At 48.0% G+C, this 12,440-nt stretch overlaps 1 protein-coding gene across 2 annotated transcripts in view; it reads right to left on the bottom strand.

The window, feature by feature from the left end:
• Nucleotides 1-6,780: 6,780 nt before the first annotated feature.
• Sardh (Sarcosine dehydrogenase) overlaps nt 6,781-12,440 on the bottom strand; it is a 168,515-nt gene continuing 162,855 nt past the window's right edge. For both annotated transcript variants that reach the window (XM_037413481.2, XM_037413480.2), the window contains exon 19: nt 6,781-7,139. In XM_037413481.2, the coding sequence (XP_037269378.2) occupies nt 6,848-7,139 (292 nt within the window). In that variant the 3' untranslated portion in view covers nt 6,781-6,847. The remainder of the gene's footprint in view (nt 7,140-12,440) is intronic.

The following is a 12,440-nucleotide window of genomic DNA, read 5'->3' as shown; positions in this document are numbered from 1 at the left end:
GAAGGCTCCACAACATTCGACCACCCGAGTTCTTTAACGTGCACCTAAATCTAAGTACACGGGCCTGAAAGCTTTCTCGCTTCCACCGAAAATGTGGCCGCCACGGCCGGGATTCACTCCCACGACTTGAGGGTCACCAGCCGAGTGTGCATTAGCCACCAGACCACCGGACGGGTCACCGTGCACCAAGTTGACGAGACGTTGCAGACCTTGGTCTCCGTGCTCTGAAGGTGAACGCTACCGCTGCCCCGTGGCCTGATCCACGGGGTAGTCCCAGTTATTGCTCGGCCTCATACAAACACGTAATCCAGAGGCAAGGTCCATTAGACGGCTTATGATTGGGTACACAGAACTTCGTTTACACAATCACCTTGCATTTTTGTGACTGTGCATGACCTCAGCTTGGCGGCTCATATTTCTGGAAAATAGCGTGAACAATACCCCCGTAACACTGGACGTTTTAATGTCATCTTAATGGAATGACATTCGCATCTAATGACATTATGTGGCTGCTACACGGCGATATATACTGCCGTTAGAATCGAATGACTTTAGCAATCTGATGAGTTAGGGAAACGCATTCGCCGCCGCAGTCGAAGCGAATGTATACCCTCTACCCCAGAAGCCACTTAGAATGTGGCATTTGGCATTATCAATTTGACCCGCATTCATGAAAACACGCTATGAATGTTACTTTTTTAACTCCTCTGTTAACTTAACGAGGACAGGAGCACGTAAGGCTCTCGTAAAATGTCGTTTACTACCTACCTCAGTGGCATCTGGGCATCGGCGCTGTCGGCCATGATGTAAACAAGCAGACACCTCTGTGCCCATGTATGCGTGTATTTGCAGCGATGACATAAACAGCACGAGCGCAATGAACCCAGGTAGAGACATTTGCTCTCATAAGGATACGACAGTTGCGTTGCAAGCTGTTTGCTTGCGTGAACCCATGTAAGACTGTGTTTCAAAGCGAACAAACGCGGACCACACTGCAGGTCTTTACATGTACGGTCGCACCGCAATATTGATAGCACCACGTGTGCATCTGTTACTTCGCATTCTAGAAAACCTAAATAGACTCGACACGTTTCTTTACCTGTTTTTTTTTTCACCACACCACGCACGTCGTGGTGCTTGCATTCATTCTAATGTCGCGGCTACAGGCGAAGCGGGTCGTCTAGGCTTATGGTGGCCATATATTCTGCGATATAGTATGCGTATATCTATGCATATTCATTAAGCGAAGCTACTTCCCACATATGTCTTTCAAAATGAATAAATTCACTTTTATATTGCTCCACATGTACCTCACTCACTTTTTCCGGCCATTTTTTTTTCCCTCTGAATTATCAACATCGATACCATGAAGTAATGACCACTTTTTCCTGTGTAGCACCACCACTGATCGAATGGCGTTCATTGCTCCGAATGACATTTGAACCTAATAGCATTAACCTCCAGTGTGACAAGGGTGCAAGCCGCCCCCAAATCTGCTTTGCGTTGATCTCGTGAATATCAAGAGCGACTCACTTGCGTTCACGGAGAACAAAGCGCACTTCAATAAATATACGACGCACTTACGCCAACCCAACGAAAATTAACAGCCAAGGCGTGTACTTAGTTCGAAAACCTTCTATGAACGGGGCACTGAACAGATGCAGGATCTTCAGCTTCAATAGTAAATTATACTATTTTCACCAGAGGCGTGCCAATTCTCAATCTTAAATATGTTTGGTAAGCGAGAAAATAGCTAAAAACTGTAGAGTATACGCCAAAGCCCTTACGTTTTCTCGCACAAGACGTTCCTGACGTCGGAGATCATAGACAGTGTTCGGCCAACGTTTGTCGGCAGCTATTCAACATTGTAATGTTAAAAAGGTTAGTTTCGCCACAAGGGCGAAGAAATGAATGCATGCGATAGAAAAACAAACTGGAATATTAAACGAAATAAGACTAGTAGAAGTCTTCATTAGGGTACCAGCTGATTTAATAAAAAAAATGGCCCCCTATTTGCAATTTTCACTGCAAATGTCGTCGAAAGACGATATAGTCTTGCGTATGGAGAGAGTGAACAAAACGTTTATTTGGTATGACGATAGTTATAGCGCGAGAACAAAACGACGACACAGAGACAAGAAGGACACGAAAGACTTCTTGTCTCCTTCTTGTCTCTGTGTCGTCGTTTTGTTCACGCGCTACAACTATCGTCATGCCATACCAACTAGCCCAAACTGCCACACTTCTAAGTTTATTTGGTGTTCTGCGCGAGAAAATCGGTGAATTGTATTCGGGAAGCGCTGCGTTAGAGAGTCTCGATCCGTGCAGGGAAGGCAAACGAGCGCATCGAGGCACGTTAGACACGAGCGCCATAGATCTGGCAGTTATCTTCGAAAACAAAGAAAGGCGTGCGCGCCCGCGGAGAAAGATGCGCGCTTGTCTCAGAGGCGATAAGGTGTAGAACGCAACGCGACGGGCAGGTGCCACCACCGTGTCGTCTTAGCTAGAGTAACTGTATATGGTCCGTAGGGACCATATACAGTTACTTTAGTCTTAGCAAAACGTTGGAAACACTTGCCTTTTTGAGCATCGCGTTTCACTGTCAGCGCAGCGTGATAAACGCTACGGTCCTTAAAATTACTTGTGTGTGACTTCTCTATAGTGTAAAGGCACACATACAAAACAGCGAGGTATTGTTATGGTGCCTCAGATATGCGCAATAATTCAATTTTAATTGACAATTGAATCTTACTCGCGCGCCCTTATCTCGCGGTGGGGAGGATCGTACGTCTTGGCTGACCTTCGACTTTCACTGGAACGATTCTGTTGTAGTTACCGGGCGCTCGAAGGCCACTGCAATTGTCGCACACTTCGTTTGCGAAAAGCGCGCGCTTTTCAGACACTGCGAAGTAACGACTGAGACGCTTATTCGCGTTCATCTCTACCTGTGAGTACGTTTCATGCGTCATTTGTGCGTCAGAAACCCGGGGCATGCTTCGATCTGCTTGCCATTCGGCGCGTGACCTTCCAATTTGTTGCTATTGCGTTTATTGTTTTGCCTTTGCGGCAAAGCTGTGACTTTTTTTTTACGGAAACGTATCAGGATGTACACCAAGTTTCATGCGCAGTTTGGCGCAGTTATCGCACCACTGGAGTCGAGACAGGGCACGCGACCACGCCCTATTCATCGACGTTCGCAGCTTTTGCCCGGGGCAACGTAGCCTCGAATTTCCACGATACATTATAGCGATACTTCGCGGTAAACAAAATCACACGGTTCCATTGCATGGCCACTCATGAGTCTCCGAGGGTGGACCCGCCACAGGACACTCTAGAAAATGAACATGGGCGAAATCATTCAGCTGTCCACCCCGACAAGAGCGATTTGCATGTTTTCCTGCTCTGTTAAAACAGACAAGTGTGTTGCAGCTGTCGGCACACCGCATCGTCCTGAGGCACTTCGCTCATTAAGTAAGCAGCAAAGACAGGTCACACGACAGTGGCACCATGCATACACATACGCACTCGTGTTACACGTTTTTCTCTCCCACAACGGCGCGCTGCGCTTGTTACTGCCGTACGTTTAGACTCTACGAGCAGTGCCTGCGGCTATTTCGTGCACCGACCTTATCTCGTATCGTGTGCGCGGCTAGTAATTATACACGTCTCGCAGATGCTGGCGAACTGAGCGAAATCTCGCGAGCGTTCGCTCCACAAGGCTCAGATATAGATAGGCATCACACTTTCAATCGTCTGTGTGGCCGCCACCGCAGACGCAACAGGTTGCAATGTTTCCCATAAAGACGCGCGCCTTTTTCTCGCGGCAGGAGTCAAACAGCGTCAAGGCAGTCCGCCACGAGGAATTCTCGGCAGCTCGGGGAAAAAAATAATAATCAAGCAGGAGGCACGCAACCGAAACAGGGGGACCACCCTGTGCCCATTGATGATACCTTGGTGGCGCACTCGGCCGTGGCCGTGTACTGCTCGGGAGGAGCTTTTTCTTTTTTGTCGCACAGCACAGGTATACATGTACCGCGTGTGATCGAAGGCAAACCGCACGGTTCGAGCAGGACCGATGTCGCGTGAAAGTCGGCGGCGACTCGTTTTTTATCGATTTCTTTCTTCTCATCTCGTTTAATCCCCGACACGAGGGCGACTACACCTATCGATTCCTGGAAACCAGCGACGCGTGTCGACGACTACGCCCGACTCGCCGCCGATCGGCAGAAGACGACGCGCGAGGGCAATAAAATGAATGAAATAAACCGGTTGCAGGGGCAACAGACGAACAAGCCGTCGGGTGACGCAACCCAGACGATGCTTCGCGCTATATATATATATGCTCGGCGGCAGCGTCCCACAACAACGCTCCGGGGCATTCCGACGTGAATGAGGCAGGTGCCGTGCAGTACACTCCCAGTGAGCGCCTCGGAATAACGGACCAAGTGCGATGGCTATGCGCGAGTCGCTGCAGGTCGTGGGAACGTCTTGGTACGTTACTTGGAGACGCTGAGGCCATTCGACCAGCGCAGACGACGTTCCCCCGCATAGGCGGGAACAAGACATTCACACAGGAAGTAAACTTGGATAACTAATAACTTTAGTGCAGCTCTATTACGTTGATTAAAGTCAATTCTTGTCGTCAAGAAGGAGTGAATACACACGTGCACGATGAGGCGAGGAGTTGCACAGAACAATTAAAGATTCAGGGCAGTGCATCTTCGATTAACCTGTGACTTGGCACGGTAAGGACGCAACGGCTGTTAGGACCGTATAGTGTAAACGCAAAACACCGAAAAAACAAAAAAAAACAAGAAGGATATCGGAGGAAATGCCTTGCACACCCGTGACAGTTTCCGGAGAGTGGTTGTGAGGTGTTCAGAATTTCTGTCCCTCAGTGTGCACGCTACACGAATGCGTGTGAACGTTCGAACAGCAACGCAGCTAAGGCCGCATAAGTGAACGCCAGTACAAATTATCTTCTGATTGCGGGCGCGCATACATTTGCAAGCGAGTCTGAGTTCACATGCGCGACAGATGTATATCTGATGTCACCATAAGGATGCATAGTAAGTTCTCCACTGCCCGTAATACAGTAGTGCATAAAGCGCAATAAAAGACGGTACATACGAGCTACTTTTAGATATTGACCTGCATGCCTGTCCAAGTCAAACAGCTGGCGTATAGATGCGCCAACCAATCAGATACGTTTATTACCATGACGCTATACCCCGGAGGCGAATTTGTTTCAGTAGTGGTGTCTCTCGTGAACTAAGACCGCGGAGGCACACATGAGGCGCGTGCAATAAGGTTTTCGTGCGCTGACCCGGTTCAGGGACTGACTGGCGGTGCCGAACGCCTAAAACCCACACCGCGGCTATTGAGAGGCACCGTTTTAGGTACTCCGTATTTTACTTTGATCCCTCGCGGTTCTTCAACGTGCATATTAATCTAGCTACATGGACATCTTGGGGCACAGGCGTGAACAAAATGTGGTTGCCCCGGTATGGAATGGAACCCAGGGCCGCACCAACGTAAAACGAAAACCACTGCTCCAACGACGTCGGGGGATCGGGCGGATTGAGAAAGTACTGTATTTTTAGCTTGTCGTCGAGTATCTGGCAGGCGTTGCATTAAACGGACACTATATAAGTGAATAACGTTTTTTTTTTTTTTCGCGTATTAGTGAGTTACTATTTGCCAATACAGAAAGAACCACTCTTATCGCGAGATTGAAACCTTGTATGGGAGAAAACGCACAACACGGGCGGCGGCGCCTCCTTTAAGGGCCAACTCCGGCGATTTTTTGACCATGTCAGGATAATGGTGCTTTCATATCTCTTAGACACTCTAGTCACGCGCCCAATAACTGAAAGGCTCGAAAATTTCGAAAATAATTTTTGATTACCGACAAGCCACAACACCGAAACCGAAAGCCAACCGAGTGCGCTTCTACGTGCGACGTAAAGATTTGCCTGACGCTGCCGGAACCTGCCTGATTGCACATAAAGCCCGCCAGTTGGCACTACCTGTACACCCTGTCAGCGGTTATCGGTTATAGCGCTTACGCTGTTATGGTGAATATATTGCGAATCGTGTGTGGCTCTCAACGCAACACCACTTGGCACCTATCGTACGCCAACCAACACGGAAAAGGAAATCGCACGCTCAACCAAGGAAGCGCCGGCCAAACCCACACAATCTATAGCAGACAAGCAGACGCTGCAGTGACACACCAGTTCGTCACTTCCGCCAGGCGGAACTCTACGTCACACGCAATGTTTCCATTAATTCAGGCAAGTGAGGTGAGCGTTTTGAGGCAAGCTATGAAATTCATTTGAAAAGAATCTGCAAAACTCTCAGACCTGCAATTGGGCATGAATGGCGCAAACAGGCAAATGAGCCTACCCAGTGAATTTCATTGAGATTCACTGACCTCGAAAAATCGCCGGAGTTTTTAAGTTTCCGCACCAGCGCACCCTGGCGTCACAGATTTTGACGGCGTCGGCTAAGGCCTAAGTAATCACTTATCGGTAAAAAATGTTTAGATTATGCTACACGACAGACCAAGGATCTTAACGTAGCAAGTTCTAGCAAATATATTTGAACCAATACGGCCACAATACCCAAAAAAAAAAGGATAAATTTGTGGCGTCCGAGTGAAGAGCGTGCACATGCTGAAGTTTCGGCGGGAAATTCAAAAATGAAACTTCAACCTTCATTTTCTCTTTCTAATACTTCCCCGATGATACAAGAATGAACAACAGAGTTTCGAGAGAATAACACGTATGCATAAACTGATTTATTGTTTCTCTTGAACGCCCCTCTGAGCGATGTCAGCGCGTCTTCAGGGGCGGCTGTCGCAGGGCAGCGGCTCGTCGTACACTCCCTTGACCCTCTTGTTGGTCGGATCCAAGGGCGCCTTGGCGTGGAAGGTGGCCTTGAAGCGACGGCCCAGGGACTCGAGCCAGTAGTTGCCCGAAGCGAGGTAGTCCGCAGACACCGGTGCGCCGTCGGGTCGCTTGACGTAGCCGTACGCGAGGCTCTTGCCCAGGGCAAAGCCGTACTCGCCGCGCCGAGTGAAGCCCACCACTTCGTCGTCGCGCCAGATCGCCTCCAGTCCGTGCAGCGCCACGTCCCTGGTGCAGAGAAGAGGAAGAATACCCCATTCAGACGGATGTTCACGCCGTCCGTATACAAAGGCAGTGCGGTACACAAAAGTCACACGCTCCATCATCGCATCACCCCGCCGCGGTGGTCTAGTGGCTAAGGTACTCGGCTGCTGACCCGCAGGTCGCGGGCTCGAATCCCGGCTGCGGCGGCTGCATTTCCGATGGAGGCGGAAATGTTGTAGACCTCTATGCTCAGATCTGGGTGCACGCTAAAGAACCCCAGGTGGTCGAAATTTCCGGAGCCCTCCACTACGGCGTCTCTCATAATCATATGGTGGTTGTGGGACGTTAAACCCCACAAATCAATCATCCATCATCGCATTGTCCCTCCGAAAGCTCTCTGCAGCTCACGTGCTTTTGCAGTGCCGCTCCGGGATCGGCCGAACTATCATCAAACAGCGATTCACATGCCGTGAGGTCATGGTGACATCATAAATTTTTGGCGACCTATATGACGTCATCGTATTTCTTTTTCTGCATGACTAGCGCTCCCGCCGAAAGTCACTTTTCGCGTTTGACCACCTCAGGAATTTTTTTTTTCCTTAATAATGCAAAGCCGGAGACGTGGACGGTCACAGAGAGCGCTGGTCGCAACTAAAGTCCCTAGATTTTTTTTTCCTTTTAGGGTATTTAGTGGCAAAATCTTGCGGCGTTTCGTGAAATTATGGAGGGACAGAAAGCATCGTTTCCACAGTTTTCCCTTCCGAAAGAAAATGGCTACGTAATGCTGACGTATGCACGCTACTGCCGCAGATCTTGATTGATTGATTGATATGTGGGGTTTAACGTCCCAAAACCACCATATGATTATGAGAGACGCCGTAGTGGAGGGCTCCGGAAATTTCGACCACCTGGGGTTCTTTAACGTGCACCCGAATCTGAGCACACGGGCCTACAACATTTCCGCCTCCATCGGAAATGCAGCCGCCGCAGCCGGGATTTGAACCCGCGGCCTGCGGGTCAGCAGCCGAGTACCTTAGCGACTAGACCACCGCGGCGGGGCACTGCCGCAGATCTTACATCGTCAACTAGGTACAGTCCTAGATTATATATCACAACAATATTTGAAGCGGCGCTAAAGTGAAAACAATCAATGTAGGCCAGCAACGTCTTCTTTGAAACTTTACAATTGTTAATTTAAAGATACATGTCAGCTAACAGAATAACTACATGAAGTGTTGCAGCAGTGTCAAAATTCACGAAGTCCCAGCGAGTTGGTGCGGCAATGTCGAGGTGGCGTACCCACCTGCGTTTTTTGTTTTTGCGTATTCTCGTTTACCAAGGACCTTCTCACCGAGACTTCCGCGTGCAGTATTGTGAAAGGATTATTTTTATTATGGTGTTCCTTAAATGGCCTGCTTAAGTTCCTACCGTACCTCTGGAACACAGCATATGAAAGCGACAAATAATTGAGCGAGAGCATAGGGGACATTATTTGTGGTTTTTTTATTAGCTGTAGTACAGCGATTTAGGGTGATGAAAAATCACCCTTTCCGTCGGTGGGCTTTGAACCGACGACATTTGTATTACGCGCTTTTTTTTTTTCCTGTCGGCGTGCTACGAGAAAGTTCCTGCCACCCAACCCGCGCCTTTTATAACAGACCAGTCGGAAAAAAACCAAGGCTCTGGACTATAGCGACAGGCCGAGCGTCAGCGCCGGCATCATGCATACGGGTACGGAGCAGACGTTATGCTCCGAGACGAGATCACTTTCTCCTTCCTGTCGCCGTGCTACCTGAAACTTCCCGTCACCCACACCAGGGACGGTCGCCGATTCGCCAGGCAATGGAGTAAAAGACGCCGCCGCCGCCGCTCCTTTCCAGTCCCACGCCAGAAGACAATCAATCCACGTAGAAAAGAAGCGCGCCGATTGATTTTCGAGTCTGCTCGACGTGTCACGCCATCGCGACCAGACGCACAAAAGCGCCGACACAGATGCGCCGCCGTCAGAGCACAGAACACGGTGGAAATGGTCGTCATCGATCGAACAGAATCACCTCTGTAAGGTGACCGCATGCTGGGACAGCGGAGAGAGTAAGCGCCTTGGCGACTATAATCGACTCGTGAGAACAGAAAGAAAAAAAAAAAGAAGAGCCGCGAGAACCACTGCTGCAGCCCCACCAGTGAGGTATGCCATTGGTGGAGAGCTCACCGAGCACCTATGTTTGCAGCCGCACTGTTGATTGATTTCTACGAGGCTCCATGCTTTCGGTTTGAATCGAATAAAGTCGAAACAAAAAAAAAGAAATTTGGGTTACATAATAAAAAATGATTTCCCAGCTCGATATCTGTCAAAAAAAAAGAACCCGGACAGGCTGCGGAAAAGGTACTTCCTATGCTAACGGAGATTGACAGAGAGGAACGTATGTTGGCACACTGAGATAAATTTGATCAAGTATTGCCGTAACAAGCTGTGCTACGGATGGCCCATCGAAATTGTTAATTTCACCCAAATAAAGCTTTGATCCAGCGTTCCGGGCGCATTTTGTGTGCTTTGTGTCTTTTTTTTCTAACGTCAAAGCGCGAAAAAGAAAGAAATCCATGTCTCATATATGACTAAGATAAAAAAACGAAAAAAAAATTAGGCCCCAAAAACATCCAACATTGAAAGCGCGTTCTTCCTGCGAATATGTGACGTTACAGAAGAAAATAATAATAATAATATCTGCGGTTTTATGTTCGACCCAGCCACGACCGGAATAAAACCCGCGACCTTCTAATCAGTAAATAGAAGCAAGCTATACACACACACACACATTATATATATATATATATATATATATATATATATATATATATATATATATATATATATATATATATATATATATATATATATATATATATATATATATATATATATATATATATATAACATCTACAACAACTACCCTGACTCCAATGGCGACTCGTGATGATGCACAGTATACGTACACATACACCAGCCTCTATAAAGCTGCCAGTGTGATTACCGATTGGCCGGTGTAATTGCACGCGTTGCCACCACGAACACATTCCTGTTTTCCCGGCAAGTGCCATTTGCGTGGTTCGCACGTGCACAGTGCGGCCAGACATGCGCGCTGCATACGGCAACGAGCGAACTATATATATACAATACGACACGCATATTCCGTGAAGTCGTCATATCAAGAAGAAGCAGGGCACGGGAAAGTTTACTGCCCCCCCCCCCTCGGAGTCTTTGGGTCACGTGACCTGCGCAAGAAACGTCTCTTGCACGTCACTATACAGACTCTGGCGGTGGTGATGCTTGCAAAATAGCGAGAACCGCGAAGAGGCACGACGCAGGTTACCGGCAAAAACACGCTTCTTTCTCGGCGAGTTTGTTCATAGTTAAATGAACGAGTAACAGTGCAAGCGAACGGCCACCGAAGAGACGCCACACCCACTAACGCTGGAACTGGCACGGCAGAGACACGGGCCCAACCACTGAACCCGGCACAACAGCGATACTTTTCAATGCCAGGCCGAGCCTCACTTCTCGTATGAATCGCGCGACGGTAGTTTGACGTCGAACGTGAGTTTTCTGCCCGGGCCAAGTGACTTCCCCGAATGTGACGGCGAAGACGACCGGAAGTTGCAGTAGTGCGCTCTATGGATAATGGAAATGCGCTCAGCGGCCTACCAACTGCACTGCGCACGGCAACAAACAACTATACATACACGACATGCAGGTTTTATGAAATCAGTATAGGCTATATAAGAAAAACAGCGCACACGTTCGAGCTGCAAGAGGTGCAGTTTGAAAGTTAAGTGCATAGATAGATAGATATGTGGGGTTTAACGTCCCAAAACCACATATGATTATCAGAGACGCCGTAGTGGAGGGCTCTGGAACTTTCGACCACCTGGGGTTCTTTTAACGTGCACCCAAATATGAGCACACGGGCCTACAGCATTTCCGCCTCCATCGGAAATGCAGCCGCCGAAGTAGGGATTTGATCCCGCGACCTGCGCGTCAACAGCCGAATACCTTAGCCACTAGACCACCGCGGTGGGGCGCTCCCCGAGCTCGAGTAGTTTTCTTTTTAAGGTTACCTGCTGTGTCACTGCCTGCTTCTTCTGTTCTTCCCTGTGTAACGCATATCTAGGCCAGCCCTGGCGCACTAATGACTTGAGTTCTTTCAACAGTGGAACGTTAAGCAGTCTACCGTGGGTTTTCACAGCTTCGCAAACGACTCATTGAGAGATATACGAGAGCTCTGCTATATATATATATATATATATATATATATATATATATATATATATATATATATATATATATATATATATATATATATATATATATATATGTTTTCGACCACAATATGTTTGTTCACAATAAAACCTTGTTTTACTGAATCATGTCCATGGCTATGCAAGAGAAGGGAGTTCAGCATTTTCCAAAATATTTATAATGGCGGGTCATGCTTCATTAGCACACAAAGAGAACGTCAAGGCGTTCAAGGTATCTTACATAGTTTTGCAGTTCATGCTGTTTTTCATGGCAGAAGCGAATATATTGTGCACACAATATCTCTTGTGCTCAGAAAGGAGTTTGCTATCAATTAAGCGGTTAAGAACAACTTTCAGCTTCCCAAGATAGATTTCTGTCTTCAACACTTATCTGGGGTCAAAACATGACAACCTTCGAATAAGAGGGTGCTTAGGAGAACTTTTCTCTATGATATTCAGGATCATGATCAAAATAAACTTCCAAGACTCGCTTCTCAACTCAAAACACATTTGGGACTCACTTTCCTGCTTTTCATGAGGTATAAATAGGACCCGCGGGACAATTATTGCCACTGTTTAATGCTGTCTGTCATCTAGAGCCATCGGCACAAAAGGTAGCCGCACGAAAAGGCAGTTCTTAGTAGAGTCCTCGCATATTTATTTGATTGATATGTGGGGTTTAACGTGATTATGAGAGACGCCGTACTGGAGGACTCCGGAAATTTAGAGCACCTGCAATTCTTTAACGTGCACCCAAATCTGAGCACACGGGCCTACAGCAGTACCGCCTCTATCGGAAATGCAGCCGACGCTGCCGGGATTCCATCCCACGACCTGCGGGCCAGCAGCCGAGTACCTTAGCCACTATATAGACTATACTGCGAGGGGACCTGGTATATCTAAACCACACCTGGACACATGAAATGCTCTCCTGGCACCTTGCTGAGCGTATATACGCGCACAGACTGGGGAACCAGTGGAGCAAACACCGCTGAAACAAGAACGGCGGGCAGAAGGATGATGGAGAGGGCG

Source organism: Rhipicephalus microplus, chromosome X (genome assembly GCF_043290135.1).
Source record: "Rhipicephalus microplus isolate Deutch F79 chromosome X, USDA_Rmic, whole genome shotgun sequence".
Taxonomy (NCBI): domain Eukaryota; kingdom Metazoa; phylum Arthropoda; class Arachnida; order Ixodida; family Ixodidae; genus Rhipicephalus; species Rhipicephalus microplus.
The sequence above is the reverse complement of the archived record's forward strand: the minus strand, read 5'-3'. Positions and strand labels throughout refer to the sequence as shown.